The sequence below is a fragment of the Anguilla anguilla genome, chromosome 19, assembly GCF_013347855.1.
Source record: "Anguilla anguilla isolate fAngAng1 chromosome 19, fAngAng1.pri, whole genome shotgun sequence".
Classification (NCBI taxonomy): Eukaryota; Metazoa; Chordata; class Actinopteri; order Anguilliformes; family Anguillidae; genus Anguilla; species Anguilla anguilla.
Genome location: NC_049219.1, coordinates 1,753,765 through 1,773,750, shown reverse-complemented (window position 1 = coordinate 1,773,750; position 19,986 = coordinate 1,753,765). Strand labels below are relative to the sequence as shown.

General features: G+C 43.7%; 1 protein-coding gene across 1 annotated transcript in view; it reads right to left on the bottom strand.

The window, feature by feature from the left end:
- Nucleotides 1–1,959: 1,959 nt before the first annotated feature.
- LOC118219201 (NACHT, LRR and PYD domains-containing protein 3-like) overlaps nt 1,960–19,986 on the bottom strand; it is a 43,571-nt gene continuing 25,544 nt past the window's right edge. Inside the window, exons 10-15 of the mRNA XM_035402195.1 lie at nt 18,961–19,134; nt 8,623–8,796; nt 3,473–3,634; nt 2,793–2,839; nt 2,052–2,548; nt 1,960–1,968 (exon numbers count right to left, since the gene is read on the bottom strand). Of these exons, the coding sequence (XP_035258086.1) occupies nt 1,960–1,968; nt 2,052–2,548; nt 2,793–2,839; nt 3,473–3,634; nt 8,623–8,796; nt 18,961–19,134 (1,063 nt within the window). The remainder of the gene's footprint in view (nt 1,969–2,051; nt 2,549–2,792; nt 2,840–3,472; nt 3,635–8,622; nt 8,797–18,960; nt 19,135–19,986) is intronic.

The window sequence follows — 19,986 nt, the reverse complement described above, 5'->3', positions numbered from 1 at the left end:
GAAAGTGTGTGTGCATGCGTTTGTGTGAATGTGTGTGTGATTGTTTATTTGAGTGTGTGTGCGTGCAAGAGAATGAGTGTATGTATGTGTATGTGTGTGTGCGTGCGTGAGAGTGCCTTTGAGAATGTGTGTGTGTTTATACATGTGTGTGTGTGTGTATGTATGGGTATGAGAATGTTTGTGTATACATGTGTATATGGTGTGTGCACGCATGTATGTGTATGCATGTGTGAGTGCATGAGTGTGTGTGTGTGCGTATGGGTAAGAGAATGTGTGTGTTTATACATGTGTGTGCGTGCGTATGGGAATGAGAATGTGTGTGTGTTGACACGTTTGTGTTTGTGCGTGAGTGCATAAATGTGTGTGTGTGTGTTTGCGAATGTGTGTGTTTGCATACTGTATGTGAGTGTGAGTGAGAGAAAAAGTGTGTGTGTATGAGCGCGTGTATGTGTGCATGCGCGTGTGTGCGTGAGATTGTGTGTGTCCGTGTGTAGGTGTGTGTGAGTGACTGGGTGTGAGAGAGTGTGCGTGCATAGGTCTGTGTGTGCGTGTGCATGAGTAAATATGAGTGTATGTATTTGTGAGTGCGTGTGCATGACTGAGAGAGAAAGGGTGTGTGTAAGAGTATGTGTGTGTGTGATGGAGTGTATGTGAAAGAGAGAGGGTGTGTGTGTGACTGGATGTGCGAGAGTGTGTGTAGATGTGTGAGTGCATGTGTGTGAGTGTGCACGTGCATGTGTGTCTGTCTACTCCAGTTAGCAGAGGGACACTGAGGAGTGTGTGTTGACACGTGTTTGTGTCTCTGCAGGCATGTGTGTGTGTGCGTGAGTGCATGAGTTTGTGTGTGTGTGTGTGTGTGTGTGTGTGCGTGCGTTTGTGTGAATGTGTGTGGATGTGAGTGCGTGTGTGTGAGAGAGAGAGAGTGTGTGTGAGTGACTGAGTGAGAGAGAGAGATAGTGTGTGTGTGTGTACATACGGTTATGAGCGTGTGTACATATGTATGCATGTGCGTGTGCGCGTGAGAGTGCACTGGTGAATGTGTGTGTTTGTGTGTGCGAGAGATTGTGTGTGTCCACGTGTAGGTGTTTGTGTGCATGTGTGTGATTGGGTGTGAGAGAGTGTGTATGTGTGTGTGAGTGTGTGTGCACGAGTGTGTGCGTGCGTGGGTGTGTGAGTGCGTGTGCATCAGTGTGTGTGTGCATAGGTAAGAGAATGTGTGTGTGTTTATACATGTGTGTGCATGCGTATGGGAATGTGAATGTGTGTGTTGACACGTGTTTGTGTCTCTGCATGCATGTGTGTGTGCGTGCGTTTGTGTGAATGTGTGTGGATGTGAGTGTGTGTGTGTGTGAGATAGAGGGTGTGTGTGTGTGACTGAGTATGAGAGAGAGAGAAAGTGTGTGTGTACATACGGTTATGAGCGTGTGTACATATGCATGCGTGTGTGTGTGCACGTGAGAGTGCACTGGTGAATGTGTGTTTGTGTGTGTGTTCATGTGTGTAGGTGTGTGTGTGCATGTGTGTGATTGGGTGTGTGAGTGATTGGGTGTGAGAGGGTGTGTATGTGTGTGTAAGAGTGTGAGTTTGTGTGCACAAGTGTGTGCATGCATAGGTGTGTGAGTGCGTGTGCATGACTGTACATCAGTGTGTGTATTTGTGAGTGCGTGTGCATGAGTGTGAGAAAGCAAGGGTGTGTGTGAATGTATGTGTGTGTGTGGATGTGTGGATGTGTGTATGTGGGTATATGTGTCTATGTGTATCTGAGTGTGTGTGTGTGTATGTGTATATGAGTGTGTGTGGTGTGTGTGTGTGAGTGGGTATATGAATGTGGTGTGTGTGTGTGTGTACATCAGTGTGTGTATTTGTGTGTGCGTGCATGTGTGCGAGTGTGTATGCGTACGTGCGTGTGTGTGTGTGTGTGTGTGTCTCTACTCCAGTTGGCAGAGGGACACTGAGGCGTCACACACTCTAAATCCAGCACAGAGGGGTTCGTGTTGAGTGAAGTGTGTGTGGAATCTGTGCAGGAGGGTAAGTGTGTCAGAGTCAGAGACGCTGTAGAAGGACAGAGTGCCGATTGGACGGTCCACACACACTCCTACCCTGAACACACACACTCCTCTACCATCATCATCACACACTCCTGCTCTGCGGTAGGGGGAGGTGAGGGCAGGTATGAGTGTTTGGTTATCATTGTGCCAGACAGAATAACTGAGTTTATCAGGGTCACCGTGCTTAATGCACCGCAGACTCCAGGAGTTTTTATTGAACCCAAACCTACAGTCATAATCCTTTCCTTTCCTGCTGATTCCTTTATCTGTCACTGCTATATCAACCCATCCCCCCACCTCAGACACACTGAACTCAGCCTCCCAGTAACAGCGCTCACTCACACTCTCTCTGCACACAACCTGCTCCCAGTGCTCAAATCTCTCTGGATGATCAGGATATGGCTCCTCTCTCCCCGGTGTGTGTGTCACCCTCCTGTTCCCCTCAGACAGAGACAGGTTCCTGCACACTGTGTTTGGATCCAGTGTGAGCTGACAGCCGTCTGCACACCAGAGACATTAATGGGATTAATTATCATTAATTATCACTATTAATATTCACCTTATTATGTGTGTGAGAGAGAAAGGACTGTCATAGTACCTCTGTGTGTGTGTTTGTGTACATGTGTGTTTCTGTTTGTGTGTTTATGTGTGTAAGAGAGAAGTCTCTCGCTCTCTCTCTCACACACACACACACACACAGCAGAGTGTGTATCTATGCAAAGTGTTCTGTTGATACAGACTCACATTTCCTGGGTCCTGGTTTGGTCCTGTTCTCTCCTCCATGGTCCACACTGTAAGAACAGCAGAACAGAATTCTGAATTTTAACCATCCTTTATTTCCACTCTTAACACACCAATGACATCACATATATAAAAACAAAGGCACAATAAAACACAAAACCACGATCATATGAAAAAAACACAAATCTGTCAGAAAGGAAACTTATTCCATTCACTCACCCTGTTCCATGTGCAAAAATATCTCCCCTCCCTCCACTGAACATAAAACACCCTTATACCACACACACTCTGAAACACACTCAGGTTCTCCATTGCTTTGCAATACTGAAACTCCACCATCACTGTGTCCCTGATCAAACCCCTAACTACAACAACCACATCTTATTTACTGCAGTGATCCCGTGCAGCACCCTCCACAGGAGATCCCCAAATCTCTTGAGTAACGCTGGTTTGTACAGTGCCCTCAATGCCCCCACCCAACTCCTTTTGTGTGTGTGTGTGTGAGGTGCACTATGGAAACTCTCTTTACTTACAGCAGAGTGAGTGTGTCCAGTTTAGCAGCAGACAACACTCTCACTCCTGAGTCTCCTGGGTGATTGTGTCTCAGGTCCAGCTCTCTCAGGCGTGTGTGTGTGTGTGTGTGTGTGTGTGTGAGGTGCACTATGGAAACTCTCTGTACTTACAGTAGTGTGAGTGTGTCCAGTTTAGCAGCAGACAGCGCTCTCACTCCTGAGTCTCCTGGGTGATTGTATCTCAGGTCCAGCTCTATCAGGTGTGAGGGGTTTGAACACAGAGCTGAAGCCAGAGAATCACAGCCTCTCTGTGTGACTCTACAGCCTGACAGCCTGCAGAGAGAAGGACACACACACACCTTACATGCATTAATATAAACAAACAGGGCTGTGTGTGTTAAACACATAGCAGTGTTACACACCTTACACACATTAATATAAACTAACAGGGCTATGTGTGTCAAACACATAGCAGTGTGTTAAACACCTTACACACATTAATGTAAACTAAAGGGCTGTGTGTGTTAAACACATAGCAGAGTGTTACACACCTTAAACACAATAATATAAACCAACAGGGCTGTGTGTGTCAAACACATAGCAGTGTGTTACACACCTTACAAGCATTAATATAAACTAACAGGGCTGTGTGTGTCAAACACATAGCAGTGTGTTACACACCTTACACACATTAATATAAACTAACAGGGCTGTGTGTGTTAAACACATAGCAGTGTGTTACACACCTTGCACACATTAATATAAACAAACAGGACTGTGTGTGTCAAACACATAGCAGTGTGTTACACACCTTACAGCACAATAATATAAACTAACAGGGCTGTGTGTGTCAAACACATAGCAGTGTGTTACACACCTTACACACATTAATATAAACTAACAGGGCTGTGTTCGTCAAACACATAGCAGTGTGTTACACACCTTACACACATTAATATAAACTAACAGGGCTGTGTGTGTCAAACACATAGCAGTGTGTTACACACCTTACACACATTAATATAAACTAACAGGGCTGTGTGTGTTAAACACATAGCAGTGTGTTACACACCTTGCACACATTAATATAAACAAACAGGGCTGTGTGTGTCAAACACATAGCAGTGTGTTACACACCGTACAGCACATTAAAATAAACTAAAAGGGCTGTGTGTGTCAAACACATAGCAGTGTGTTACACACCTTACACACAATAATATAAACTAACAGGGCTGTGTTCGTCAAACACATAGCAGTGTGTTACACACCTTACACACATTAATATAAACTAACAGGGCTGTGTGTATCAAACACATAGCAGTGTGCTCCTTTACAGCACATTAATATAAACTAACAGGGCTGTGTGAGTCAAACACATAGCAGTGTGTTACACACCATACACACATTAATATAAACTAACAGGGCTGTGTTCGTCAAACACATAGCAGTGTGTTACACACCTTACACACATTAATATAAACTAACAGGGCTGTGTGTATCAAACACATAGCAGTGTGTTACACACCTTACACACATTAACATAAACTAACAGGGCTGTGTGTGTTAAACACATAGCAGGGAGTTACACACCTTACACACATTAATATAAACTAACAGGGCTGTGTGTGTCAAACGCATAGCAGTGTGTTACAGATCTTACACACATTAATATAAACTAACAGGGCTGTGTGTGTCAAACACATAGCAGTGTGTTACACACCTTACACACATTAATATAAACTAACAGGGCTGTGTGTATCAAACACATAGCAGTGTGTTACACACCTTACACACGTTAATATAAACTAACAGGGCTGTGCTTATCAAACACATAGCAGTGTGTTACACACCTTACACACATTAATATAAACTAACAGGGCTGTGTGTGTCAAACACATAGCAGTGTGTTACACACCATACACACATTAATATAAACTAACAGGGCTGTGTGAGTCAAACACATAGCAGTGTGTTACACACCTTACACACATTAATATAAACTAACAGGGCTGTGTGTGTTAAACACATAGCAGTGTGTTACACACCTTACACACATTAACATAAACTAACAGGGCTGTGTGTGTCAAACACATAGCAGTGTGTTACACACCTTACACACATTAATATAAACTAACAGGGCTGTGTGAGTCAAACACATAGCAGTGTGTTACACACCTTACACACATTAATACAAACTAACAAGGCTGTGTGTGTCAAACGCACAGCAGAGAGTTACACACCTTACACACATTAATATAAACTAACAGGGCTGTGTGTGTCAAACACATAGCAGTGTGTTACACACCTTACACACGTTAATATAAACTAACAGGGCTGTGCTTATCAAACACATAGCAGTGTGTTACATACCTTACACACATTAATACAAACTAACAAGGCTGTGTGTGTCAAACGCACAGGAGAGAGTTACACACCTTACACACATTAATATAAACTAACAGGGCTGTGTGTGTCAAACACATAGCAGTGTGTTACACACCTTACACACATTAATATAAACTAACAGGGCTGTGTGTGTTAAACGCATAGCAGTGTGTTACACACCTTACAGCACATTAATATAAACTAACAGGGCTGTGTGAGTCAAACACATAGCAGTGTGTTACACACCTTACACACATTAATATAAACTAACAGAGCTGTGTGTGTCAAACACATAGCAGTGTGTTACACACCTTACACACATTAATACAAACTAACAAGGCTGTGTGTGTCAAACGCATAGCAGTGTGTTACACACCTTACAGCACATTAATATAAACTAACAGGGCTGTGTGAGTCAAACACATATCAGTGTGTTACACACCTTACACACATTAATACAAACTAACAGGGCTGTGTGTGTCAAACACATAGCAGTGTGTTACACACCTTACACACATTAATACAAACTAACAAGGCTGTGTGTGTCAAACGCACAGCAGGGAGTTACACACCTTACACACATTAATATAAACTAACAGGGCTGTGTGTGTCAAACGCATAGCAGTGTGTTACACACCTTACAGCACATTAATATAAACTAACAGGGCTGTGTGTGTCAAACACATAGCAGTGTGTTACACACCTTACACACATTAATACAAACTAACAAGGCTGTGTGTGTCAAACGCACAGCAGGGAGTTACACACCTTACACACATTAATATAAACTAACAGGGCTGTGTGTGTCAAACACATAGCAGTGTGTTACACACCTTACACACATTAATATAAACTAACAGGGCTGTGTTCGTCAAACACATAGCAGTGTGTTACACACCTTACACACATTAATATAAACTAACAGGGCTGTGTGTATCAAACACATAGCAGTGTGCTCCTTTACAGCACATTAATATAAACTAACAGGGCTGTGTGAGTCAAACACATAGCAGTGTGTTACACACCTTACACACATTAATATAAACTAACAGGGCTGTGTGTGTCAAACACATAGCAGTGTGTTACACACCATACACACATTAATATAAACTAACAGGGCTGTGTGTATCAAACACATAGCAGTATGTTACACACCTTACACACACTAATATAAACTAACAGGGCTGTGTGTGTCAAACACATAGCAGTGTGTTACACACCTTACACACATTAATATAAACTAACAGGGCTGTGTGTGTTAAACGCATAGCAGTGTGTTACACACCTTACAGCACATTAATATAAACTAACAGGGCTGTGTGAGTCAAACACATAGCAGTGTGTTACACACCTTACACACATTAATATAAACTAACAGAGCTGTGTGTGTCAAACACATAGCAGTGTGTTACACACCTTACACACATTAATACAAACTAACAAGGCTGTGTGTGTCAAACGCATAGCAGTGTGTTACACACCTTACAGCACATTAATATAAACTAACAGGGCTGTGTGAGTCAAACACATATCAGTGTGTTACACACCTTACACACATTAATACAAACTAACAGGGCTGTGTGTGTCAAACACATAGCAGTGTGTTACACACCTTACACACATTAATACAAACTAACAAGGCTGTGTGTGTCAAACGCACAGCAGGGAGTTACACACCTTACACACATTAATATAAACTAACAGGGCTGTGTGTGTCAAACGCATAGCAGTGTGTTACACACCTTACAGCACATTAATATAAACTAACAGGGCTGTGTGTGTCAAACACATAGCAGTGTGTTACACACCTTACACACATTAATACAAACTAACAAGGCTGTGTGTGTCAAACGCACAGCAGGGAGTTACACACCTTACACACATTAATATAAACTAACAGGGCTGTGTGTGTCAAACACATAGCAGTGTGTTACACACCTTACACACATTAATATAAACTAACAGGGCTGTGTTCGTCAAACACATAGCAGTGTGTTACACACCTTACACACATTAATATAAACTAACAGGGCTGTGTGTATCAAACACATAGCAGTGTGCTCCTTTACAGCACATTAATATAAACTAACAGGGCTGTGTGAGTCAAACACATAGCAGTGTGTTACACACCTTACACACATTAATATAAACTAACAGGGCTGTGTGTGTCAAACACATAGCAGTGTGTTACACACCATACACACATTAATATAAACTAACAGGGCTGTGTGTATCAAACACATAGCAGTATGTTACACACCTTACACACACTAATATAAACTAACAGGGCTGTGTGTGTCAAACACATAGCAGTGTGTTACACACCTTACACACATTAATATAAACTAACAGGGCTGTGTGTGTCAAACACATAGCAGTGTGTTACACACCTTACACACATTAATATAAACTAACAAGGCTGTGTGTCAAACGCATAGCAGTGTGTTACACACCTTACAGCACATTAATATAAACTAACAGGGCTGTGTGTCTCAAACACATAGCAGTGTGTTACACACCTTGCACACATTAATATAAACTAACAGGGCTGTGTGTGTCAAACCCCATCTACAGCTCAATATAAAATAACAGGGCTCTGGAATTAATCATGCCTATTTAAGAAAATGACCAGTTAAACTCAATTTGAACAGATTCAATTAATTTTCATAATTTTGAAGAATGTATGAATAGAACCGATTTGACGCTTCTCAAAAATATGTTTATTCCAAGTGATGTCAGATTTAAAATGTGTTTCTACCAACAGGAAGAACAGGAAAATGTTGCTTTATTTCTGTGAAGAAAAATAACTCTCTTGTCTATTTTAACATTAAAAACATTAGTAATATCAGTGCTATATTTAGTCATTATTAACATTAGTGCTGTGTTGTGTCACATTGAAACCCTTTTTGATTGAAGGGGTTTGTGTTTGTACTCACCCCAGTCTCTCCAGTTTACAGTGTGGGTCCTCCAATCCAGCAGAGAGCGCTCTCACTCCTGAATCCTGCAGCTCATTGTCTCTGAGCTCCAGATCTCTCAGCTCTGAGTGAGGAGAGTGCAGGACTGAGGCCAGAACATCACAGCAGCCATCTGTGAGATTACACCAACCCAGCCTGTGGAGAGACCACACACACACACACACACACAAACATGCACATGTACACACACACACACACACACAAACACACAACACACATGCGCACACACACACACACCACACAGACACACACACACACATACAACCACACACAAACACACACAATTGAAATTCACTGCTTATTGTCACACTTTGCACCTTGGCAGCAGATAAATGTGGAATTTCCTATTTGTACAGTACGGGCATTCCTGGGATGTACACAGTACACACAAAAACAGGAAGAGTTTATATGAATTATGTTCATAAAGTATTCTGACCAATCCACAAAAAAAAAGGTTATCAATTGACAAAACTGTTCCATGTTGCGATGATATCACATGGCAAACAACATGATTGCAAACATATTTCATTTGCTAACACAAGAAACTGCACTAGTATGATCACTATGGTGTACTTTACCTCACCTTCAGTCTACAAACATCTTTATATTTTAAAAACATTCAATCTTCATCTAATAATGTAACCAAGGCGGCAAATGAAATACACTGCATCCCCATCTGCTGGCTGCAGAGAAACACCACAACTGATTATTGCCATTGATTGGTACTACAGGTGTATGGAGGACCAAAAATGTAAAAATAATAAATAAATAAATGCCTCAATAAATGAATGTATAAATAAATAAATACAAAAGCAAGAAAATGTAAAAATTAATGAATGTACAAATAAATTAATAGACAAAATCTGACAAATGGGTATTTGCATTTATTTACATATTTATTTCTTGATTCATTCATTTCTGTGGATGTTCATTTCCATATTTATTTATTGCTTGATTCATTTATTTCTGTATATATTTATATCCTTATTTATGTTTTGATTAATTTATGCCTGTATATATATATATTTCTGTATTTATTCATCCATATGTTAATGAGGGGGCTGTCAATGAAAATATGTCATAGTGTCACTATATTTCAATTGGTTGATCGATACCAGAGTACGTAGATTCACTGTACATGCCTTGCTTCAACACCGGTTGCTTTTTACCACATTTACATTAGTAGGGCAGAGCAGGGCAAAACGTAACACAGATTTTATTTTTTTGGTTAGGTGGTGCAGCTTGAGTGACGTATTTCAGGATAAACACTCAGAATGACCCTTGCTTTCTCTCCGACGAAAGGTAAGGGATTTTGATAAACATTTTGGGAGATATTGCCAAATAAAAGTTTGTTTTGGTGATATGTAAGCACATTGTTTTACCATAAGTATTTTTTTGGGTGGTGTAATGTGTGTGCATATCAAAGGATCCAAATGTATGTAATCGTAAACAGTCTTTTCGTGACTAACAGATTGCATATTTTTGATAGAGCAATCAGCTCCACCTGCAGGATTAAGACATGCACGCAGACTCAGAGAGCAAGGGAACATAACAGGACTGAAAAGGGAAGACATTCAACGGGAACTGCAGAACAATGCTGGGATAACTTGAGAAGGGAAAAGAACAGGACCACATAGAAGAGTTTATGATAAACGTTACTTTGGAGCTTAAAGAACTGTGGCATACATACAGCACGGCTGCACTCAATCTCCTGAACAAGCTACCTCACTACCTCACTGACGTCTTACATTGGTTGGTATATCCTGTTTCGAAAAGCCTAGGGCTCTACCTAGTGGATAACCTGACTACACTACAAATGTACAGTATCGTGATAAGTTTTCACCAGTTGGCAATAGGCTATGAAAAACATTTAAATGTAATCAAGATAGATTAGAAACAGTGTTTGTATCCTAAAACATCAAACTGTATTGAGTTACCTTACTTTGTGTGAACCTTTAAAGGTATTAAAACTTAGGTTAGCTCGCCATGTCAGTTTCTGAATGGCACGTCCCAGAAATTCCATTATGGTATGAAATCATAATTAGGATGTAGGTGTGAATGGTTTCTATTAAAAATGATTAATCTAGTTCTAGTTATATTTTCAGAATTGAGCCAAATAGGAAAACTGTTGTTTCCTATACAGGCAAGAGATAACCAGAGGCTTGAGCCTGGCTGACCTAGCTGAAAATGCTAGTCCTCATTATGTGCTCTTTTGTGTGGATGCCTTGACAGTTTGTTCCAGGTAGCTGCATCACAGAGATTGACCCTGTAGTGTTCAGCCATTTGGAGGAAGTGGCTCTTCGCCTGAATGTTTCACTCTATAATTCAGATTACGCCAGATCAATTGGATGCCCTTCTCACAAACTGCCTGAGGAAGCACTGGAGAGTTATTTATTAGTTGGTTTGTCTGTTCGTCATGTTGCAGCACAATTAATTATCAATTAATCCCATGCATGTCCACTTCCCATGAGTTCTCAATAGCATGCTTAGCAGGGTGATTACATTACATTACATTACATTACAGGCATTTGGCAGACGCTCTTATCCAGAGCGACGTACAACAAAGTGTATAACCATGACCAGGAACAAGTATGACGAAACCCCTAGAGAGAAGTACCGGTCCAAGTACAGGGAACAACCGCATAGTTCAACTTGGACCCTGGTGGTTAAACTGATTAACACTAACAGCGAGAACGGCAACAACGCAATCTATGGAAAAATAAGAATAAATAAAAATACAAGTAATCGTTAAGACAGGCGCATCAACTAAGTCACGTATTAAACAGCTGCCTAGTTACACCCCTAAGTTTAGTCATTTACAGGGGGGGAAGGGAGGGATGGGGAGAGGTGCAGCCTGAAGAGGTGGGTCTTCAGTCGTCGTTTGAAATGGGTCACAGTCTCAGCTGTTCTGACCTCCACAGGGAGGTCATTCCACCATCGTGGGGCCAGAACAGACAGGAGACGTGTTCTGGAAGTGCAGGTGCGAAGAGGGGGAGGTGCTAGGCGTCCTGAGGTAGCAGAACGGAGGGATCTGGCTGGCATGTAGGGTTTGAAAATCTTGTGAAGGTATGCTGGGGCTGATCCCTTGACTGCCTGGTATGCTAGAACCAATGTTTTGAATTTGATGCGAGCTATAACAGGCAGCCAGTGGAGGGTAGTGAGCAGGGGAGTTACGTGGGAGTGTCTGGGGAGGTTGAAGACCAGACGAGCCGCAGCATTCTGGATGAGCTGCAGGGGTCTGGTGGCAGATGCCGGTAGTCCAGCCAGAAGAGAGTTGCAGTAGTCCAGGCGGGATAGAACCATTGCTTGGACCAGGAGCTGGGTTGAGTAGGTGGTGAGAAAGGGGCGGATTCTGCGGATGTTGTATAGGAAAAATCTGCATGCCCGGGTTACTGCTGCAATGTTGTTGGAGAGGGACAGCCTGTTGTCCATCATCACTCCGAGATTCTTGGCGCAGGGTGATGATGTCACTACGGTGTCCCCTAAGGAAATGGAAAAGTCGAGGAGGGGAGAGGATAGAGCAGGAATAAAGATTAGCTCCGTCTTTCCCGGGTTGAGCTTCAGGTGGTGATTGTCCATCCAGCTCTGTATGTCCCTCAGGCAAGTGGAGATGCGGGCGGGGACCTGTGTGTCCGATGGGGAGAAGGAGAGAAAGAGTTGCGTGTCGTCGGCATAGGAATGATAGGACAAGCCATGGGCAGATATTACAGGGCCAAGGGATCTGGTGTACATGGAGAAGAGAAGGGGACCAAGGACTGAGCCCTGGGGAACTCCGGTGGTGAGGGGACGGGGTGGTGATACCTTACCCGCCCAGGCAACCTGGAAGGAGCGGTCAGAGAGGTAGGACTCAATCCAGTCAAGGACTGTGCCGCGGATCCCTGATGCTGCCAGGGAGGACAGGAGGGTAGAGTGGTCCACAGTGTCAAATGCAGCGGAGAGGTCTAGAAGAATCAGGACAGAGGAGAGGGAGGCTGCTCGTGCGGCATGGAGTGACTCACTGACCGAGAGGAGTGCAGTCTCAGTCGAGTGGCCAGGCCTGAAGCCAGACTGGTGGGGATCAAGCAGGTTGTTCTCAGAGAAGAAAGCAGAGAGCTGGTTAGATGCAGCACGTTCGAGTGTTTTGGATAGGAAAGGGAGGAGAGATACCGGGCGGTAGTTCTGAATGACTGAAGGATCTAGTGTGGGTTTCTTCAGCAGCGGGGTGATGTGGGCCTTCTTGAAGGATGAGGGGAAACATCCAGAAGATAGGGATGAGTTCACGAGGGAGGCGACAAAAGGGAGGATGTCTGGTGTGATTGTTTGAAGGAGAGATGAGGGGATAGGGTCGAGGGTGCAGGTGGTAGGGCGGTGGGTGAGCAGAAGCTGGGAGACTTCAGTGTCTGAGAGGAGAGAAAATGTGGAGAAACAGGGGGTGGAGGACGCAGAGGGGGCGGAGAACGCAGAGGACGCAGAGGGGGCGGAGGACGCAGAGGACGCAGAGGGGGCGGAGGACGCAGAGGGGGCAAAGGAGCTGCGGATGTCTGCAATCTTTTCGTCAAAGAATGCTGCAAAGTCATCTGCAGTGAAGGAAGACTGGGGTGGAGGAGGTGGCACGCTGAGGAGAGAGGAGAAAATAGAGAAAAGTTGACGAGGGTTAGAAATGGAGTTATGAATTTTGGTTTGGTAGAATTTTGCCTTAGCGGCAGTGACAGAAGACGAGAACTCTTTCAGGAGAGACTGATAGGCTGAGAGGTCAGATGGGTCCCTGGATTTGGCCCACTTCCTCTCCGCAGCGCGGAGGGTGGCCCTGGAGGTGCGCAGGATGTCAGACATCCATGGACTGGGAGGGGATGAACGTGCTGGCCTAGGGACGAAGGGGCATAGGGAGTCGAGTGCTGAGGAGAGAGATGACGTCAGGGTGGAGGATGCAGAGTTAGTGGGGAGCTTGGAAAATGACTGAAGAGTGGGGAGGGAAGCAGTCACTCTGTGAGCAAGAGAAGAGGGTGATAGGGAGCGGAGGTTACGGCGGACAGTGACAGTGGGGATGGGAGGGGGAGAGGGAGGGTGTGGAGAGAGGGGGAGGGAGAAGGAGATGAAATGATGGTCAGACGTATGCAGGGGGGTAACCGTAAGATTGGAGCTGGAGCAGGTCCTCAGGAAGATCAGGTCTAGGAGGTTGCCTGCCTTGTGGGTTGGAGGAGAGTGTTGTAGGGAGAGGTCAAAGGAGTGAAGTAGTGGTAGGAAGGCAGCAGACTGGGAGGCTTCTAGGTGGATGTTGAAATCTCCAAGGAGGATCAGCGGGGTGCCGTCCTCAGGGAAGGAGCTGAGCAGGGTGTCTAGCTCATCCAGGAAGCTTCCCAGGGGCCCCGGGGGGCGATAAATAACAACAATATAAAGGTTAGCAGGGTAGGTGATAGAGACAGGATGGAATTCAAAAGTGGATATGGACAGGTCAGGGAGGGGTGATCTACACTAGATCATTTAAACTTAATCCAGTTATGCACAGCAAGTTTTATCCATCTATGCCTCAGTGGTATTTCTCCCATCTCATTAGTAATGCATTAATTGGTGTTGTTCTGAGTGCCCCACAGCATATCCTCAAAGCTTTTGCCTGTTTAACTTGTGATGCCAGGAAAGGAATTGGGGTGCTGTCCACCAGGGGGCAGCATCGGCCCTACAGAGAGGTATTGCTGCAGCTGTGGCCCATTACCTAACCATGGGCTCTATAAGAGGCCTAGCTTCCAGGCCTAGGGGAGGGTGCTTTTAGATGGTGTTTGGGAGCGTGGCTATGGACAGTAATAATGACCCTGTGCTCTATATAGCAATGATGAGTCTCCTTGTGTTCCTGCTATATAATGACCCTGTGCTCTGTATAGCAGTGAGGAGTCTCCTTTGGTTCCTGCTATATAATGACCCTGTGCTCTATATAGCAGTGAGGAGTCTCCATGTGTTCCTGCTACATAATGACCCTGTGCTCTATATAGCAGTGAGGAGTCTCCTTGTGTTTCTGCTATATAATGACCCTGCGCAACCTCTACCTTCTGCCTAGCAAGATAAGTAAAGCCAACTGCTGTAGAATTTAAATGTTCTGAAATCCAGACTTTAGCTTTGGACTGGAACCACAGAAGAGTGACAAAACTAAGTGATGTAACATTGCACCTAAACAGCAGTTTGCACGTTGATCATATTGACACTCTTCCCTAAGATGTACACACATACCATATCGACCAATAGCTGATTTTACCAACAGTAATAATATCTGGTTTTATGCTCAATATCTTCAGAAACGCCACAACCCTGTAGCACACACAGGTGTGTAATGATGAAGGAGTACAACTCATCTTCATCACAAGGTCAGCATGAGAAAGAGAGTGGGGTATAAGTTAGAGCTGCCGCGGTATTGATTTATTTCCTTACTGCAAAAATTAGCGAAGCCATTCAAACCGTTGTGGTAACCGCCATAAAATATTATAATTTAAACCTCCAGCTACTATTTCGTTTTTTACTTTCAAGTACATTTCTGGAATGGCTGTTTCCGAGAAATAGGTTCTGCCCGGCAGTTCATACTGCTTGTCGAAGGACTGAAGCATAGCTCGGAATGATGGCTTTCCTACAGTCCGGAAGGGCACCATCTCCACAACCAAATACTTTGTTACAGTTGCTGTAAGTGCTCGCCACTTGTTGCTGTCCCGGTTGTATTTAGTCACTCTGGCAAATGCCTCTGAGACTCCTAACTGACGTAGTGCCGAGCCGGTACCTCCCGAGGTAGATGGGGTGCCTTTCATTGCATCGTATAACGGACGATGAGTGGTCCTAAGAGGTAATGCTAGATTTGTCCTGGTTCCTCGCATGACGTTGATTTTCCTGCTGCAAATGCGGCACACTGACTCATCCAAATTCTTTGGCTTTCCATCTTCATCGGGCTCAAAGCCAAAATGTTCCCAAACAGGAGAAGTAACGTTGGGTTTCGCTACCATGTTTTTAGCCTAATTTGAAGCGAAAACTTTCTGTAGCCAACAGTTGCAAAGCACGTTCTGGGTGACACTTTCTCCGATCAGAACGTTAACTGCGCAACTGTGAGTGAAAACTTTCGAACACATGGCTACACAATAATAATTATAATTATTTTTTAAATTGCATTGCATTTATTTCAGATCACAACTTTTACGAGTAAAATTGGAACATAAACAATTGGCCAAAAAAAAACAGGAAAAAACAAAACCCAGCGGTGAAGCGGTGATCAGCTTGACTCTGCGGTGGACGTGACGTGATTGCGTTACCACGGTAATGCAGTAACCGCGGCAGCTCTAGTTTGCCGGCCACTGACCTGTGTTCAAAGCCTCTCTAACTACTCTGAGAACACTGTCCTCTAGCTGCGCTTCTCGCAAGTCTTCTCGGGTGAACTGTTCTAGCTGACCCAAATTGAGATGAGTTGCAAAAGCATACAGCTCAGGAACACCTTCTGCTGGAACACCTAGTTTGTCTGCCAAGTGCACATCACTGTCACTAGACTCCTGCACATGCACACGACCACAAATCGCCTTCACATCACCCTGTGAAAGGTTTCTCCACATCTCAGTGTCCAGTTTCGGGAAAGCAAATCAGCCTCAACATTGACCTTCTCAGGGCGATATTTTACTTCAAAATCGTACGTGGCTAGGGCAGCAAGCCACCTATGCCCTGTAGCATTAAGACTCCCTGTCGTCAACATGTTATTGCGTTTCCGCGGTAATGCAGTAACCGCGGTAGCTCTAGTGTAAGTATGGATTTCATTAGAGTGCAGAGCAGGTAGTGAATAATGGGGATGGATGAAGACTGCAATATATGACAGAAGTGAATCCAGAAGTCGGTGGAAACCTGGCAAATGAAACTCAATACAGCTCAATGTAAAGTTCTACATGTGGGAAATAAAAACATCAGGCTAGATTACTTTATGGTAAATGGACTGCATTTATATAGCGCTTTTATCCAAAGCACTTTACAATTGATGCCTCTCATTCGCCAGAGCAGTTAGGGGTTAGGTTTCTTGCTCAAGGACACTTCGACACGCCCAGGGCGGGGTTTGAACCGGCAACCCGCCGACTGCCAGACAATCTCTCTTACCTCCTGAGCCATGTCGCCCCAACTTCGGGAAGAACGACTTTGGAATGTGCTCAATTTTGGGAGTAATAGTTGATCAAAACCTTTCAGGTTCCAGGCACTGTGCTGTTGCAGTAAAAAAGCCAACAGGATGCTGGGATAGTAGTGAGTATAAATCAAGGCTCCAGAGTGCGACCATTTTGGTTGAACATGCGACCAAAAATCTGTCAAGTGCGACTAAACATTTTCATTTTCATTTTTCTTCCCACCCGCATTCTGCAAAGACCCGCCCCTACTCTGCCTCTGATTGGCTCTGACCCTGATATTCTTCTTCGCTGAATGCGGGTGGGGAAAAAAATAAGGCATGTGTGTATTAGTGATGTGCGGATCGCAGTTATATCCGCGGGCACCACGGTTAATCTGCGGATCGGGTGGGCCGAGTCATAAAAATTAACATTCTGATTAATAGCGGAAGGGTTGCGGGTGGGTGAAATAACACATCATTAATTAGGAAAATATTAATTACATTCTCTAAAATGTGAACATATTTTAAGCTTCATTTTTCGTCAGGCGAATTAACAGACTAGACTCTCGTTGCACCAATTGCGGCGTCCATTTGTCTTAAGCAGCAATGGAGGCAAAAAAGATCAGAGAGAAAATTAAAAAAGGAGAATTAAAAAAAGGAAGGGCAGAAAGGTTCTGTGTGGGAGCGATTTAGTGAATGACGAGTCAGGTGCTGGGTATGTCATATGCAACAGCTGCGAAATAATGAGAAATAGCGGTAATGTGTGATCGGGTGCAGGTCTCTAAATCAGATAAAATAATTTGTTGGGGTGGGTGGCGGGTGGATGATTGAGTACATGCGGATTCGGATGACGTCAGAGCCGATCCGCGCATCACTAGTGTGTGTGTGTGAAACCGCGCCCTGTACTCCTCCGGGAGCAGCGCACGCTTTTGAGTTATTTGAGTTCGATTTATTTATTTGAGTTTGTCAAGCACTTTAAACATCAGCAGTTTTTAAGTTTATTTTTTAAACAATTGAGGTTATTGCCATTTCTTGTTTGTGCTGTGATTTAAATAAAGAGAAAACATTTATCTGCACCTTTATTACTGTTTACAATCATTTACATGTGTTAAGAAATTACCAATGTGTATGGGAACTGACAAAAAAGGTAACACTTAAAATGTATTATTACGGCGCCAAAAGGCGCGGTGAAAAATTTTGGGTCTAACTAAATTATGTGCTGCTGCACCTAAATAAAAAAGTTTGTCACACCAGTGCATCCAATGTAAAAAGTTAGTCTGGAGCCCTGTGAATCCAAGGAAGTTATACTTATTTTATACAATACCTTTGTCAGACCACACTTAGTGAATTGTGTGCAGTTCTGGGGACTGTACTACAAGAAAGATATAGAGGATCTGGAAAACGTTGAAAGAAGGGAAACCAAATTGGTTCCTGGTATGAAAGATAAAAGTTTTGAGGAAAGACTTCAGATGCTTAACTTCTTCAAGATTAGTAAAAGTAGACTCAGGGTTATTTGATTGAGTCTTTTAAATTCATAAAGGGGATCAACAAAGTGGACTACAAGAGATTCTTCAGGTTCAGCTCTGTTAGTATGACGAGGGGGCATAAAAGGAAATTAGCAAAAGGTAAATTCCGCACCGACGTTAGGAAGTATTTTTTCACACAGAGAGTAGTCACTGTGTAGAATAGCTTGGCGCATGTCATGTAGTAGAGGCAGAAACTCTGGGGGACCGGGCTTGATACGATGCTGGATACTATCTAGTTTGTAGGTAAACCAAGCACTAGTGGTAGGTAGTAAAATGGTGAGCATGTCGGGCTGAATGGCCTATTCTTATCATTATGTTATGTTACGTCATTTTTGTTATGGTTATGATCGATGTGAAACATATTACTGTACTGAAGTGGTCAATATTTTACAATGTCAATCATGCATTCAGCATTCAGTCATCACCTGTGACCTGATACTACAGACTCTACTGAAAACTTCTGGTCAAGAACCACAAACCTGGCAACCCTAAGACTCATGAGGGTTTATCCTGCTTTTCTTTGTTGTGCTAAAGCAGTTAGAAGAGAGGGATGAGAACAATGAGGACAAAGAAAGAATGCTGGTGGACATAGGAGTAAACAGAGAGAAAGCACTTCATATATTTCACTGCAAAGAGCCATAATCACTCATTCTATTTAGTTAAGGTCACACAGTACACAGCACTACTCACCCCAGTGTCTGTAGTTTACAGTTTGGACTCATCAGTGCAGCACAGAGCAGCTTCACTCCTGAATCTCCCAGGTTATTGTTGCTGAGGTCCAGATCTCTCAGGGGTGAGTTTGATGACTGGAGAGCAGAGGCCACAATTTCACAGGACTTCTCTCTGAGGTCACAGCTGTATAGTCTGCAAAAGAGAGTTGATATATTATTGTATTTTTAAATAGTGCAACATCCTGTAAAATCTGATATGTGCAATGTAACAGTAATTGTGTTGAGTGATGAAGAGTGATACTGAGGATCTGCAGATATCCACCCCACACTTGCTGCAGCTGTGCATCAGCTGAACTTACTGTAAGAGGCCCTCTGTGTCAGTTCTGTTCTTTCCTAACACAGCTAGGTCTATTACAGGATCCAGAAGAAACCATGGGGAGATGACAGACCAGCAGGTTAAAGGAGCCATGTCTTTTCCCCTTTAATTGTAGCTTTCCCCATTGCATACTTGCACAATTAATAAGAGCTTTTCTCTTTCTGCCCTTGCATGTCCACTTCCCATGTGTCCTCAATAGGATGCTTAGCAGGGTGATCTACACTAAATCCTTTCAACTTAATCCAGTTATGCAAAGCAAGTTTTATCCATCTATGCCTCAGTGGTATTTCTCCCATCTCATTAGTAATGCAATAACTGGAGTTGTTCTGAGTGCCCTACAGCATATCTTCAAAGCTCTTGCCTGTTTAACATGTGATGCCAGGAAAGGAATTGGGGTGCTGTCCACCAGGGGGCAGCATCGGCCCTACAGACGGGTATAGCTGCAGCTGTGGTTCATGCAATCACATCAGCTGTGGCCCATTATCTAACCATGGGCTCTATAAGTGACCTAGCTTCCAAGCCTATGGGAGGGTGCTTTTATATGGTGTTTGGGAGCTTGGCTATGGACAGTACGGTGGGTTGGTGCCAGTTTTGTTTGGAGCAGCTAAAGGTGCATATAACGACCTTGTCCTCTATATAGCAGTGAGGAGTCTCCTTGTGTTCCTGCTA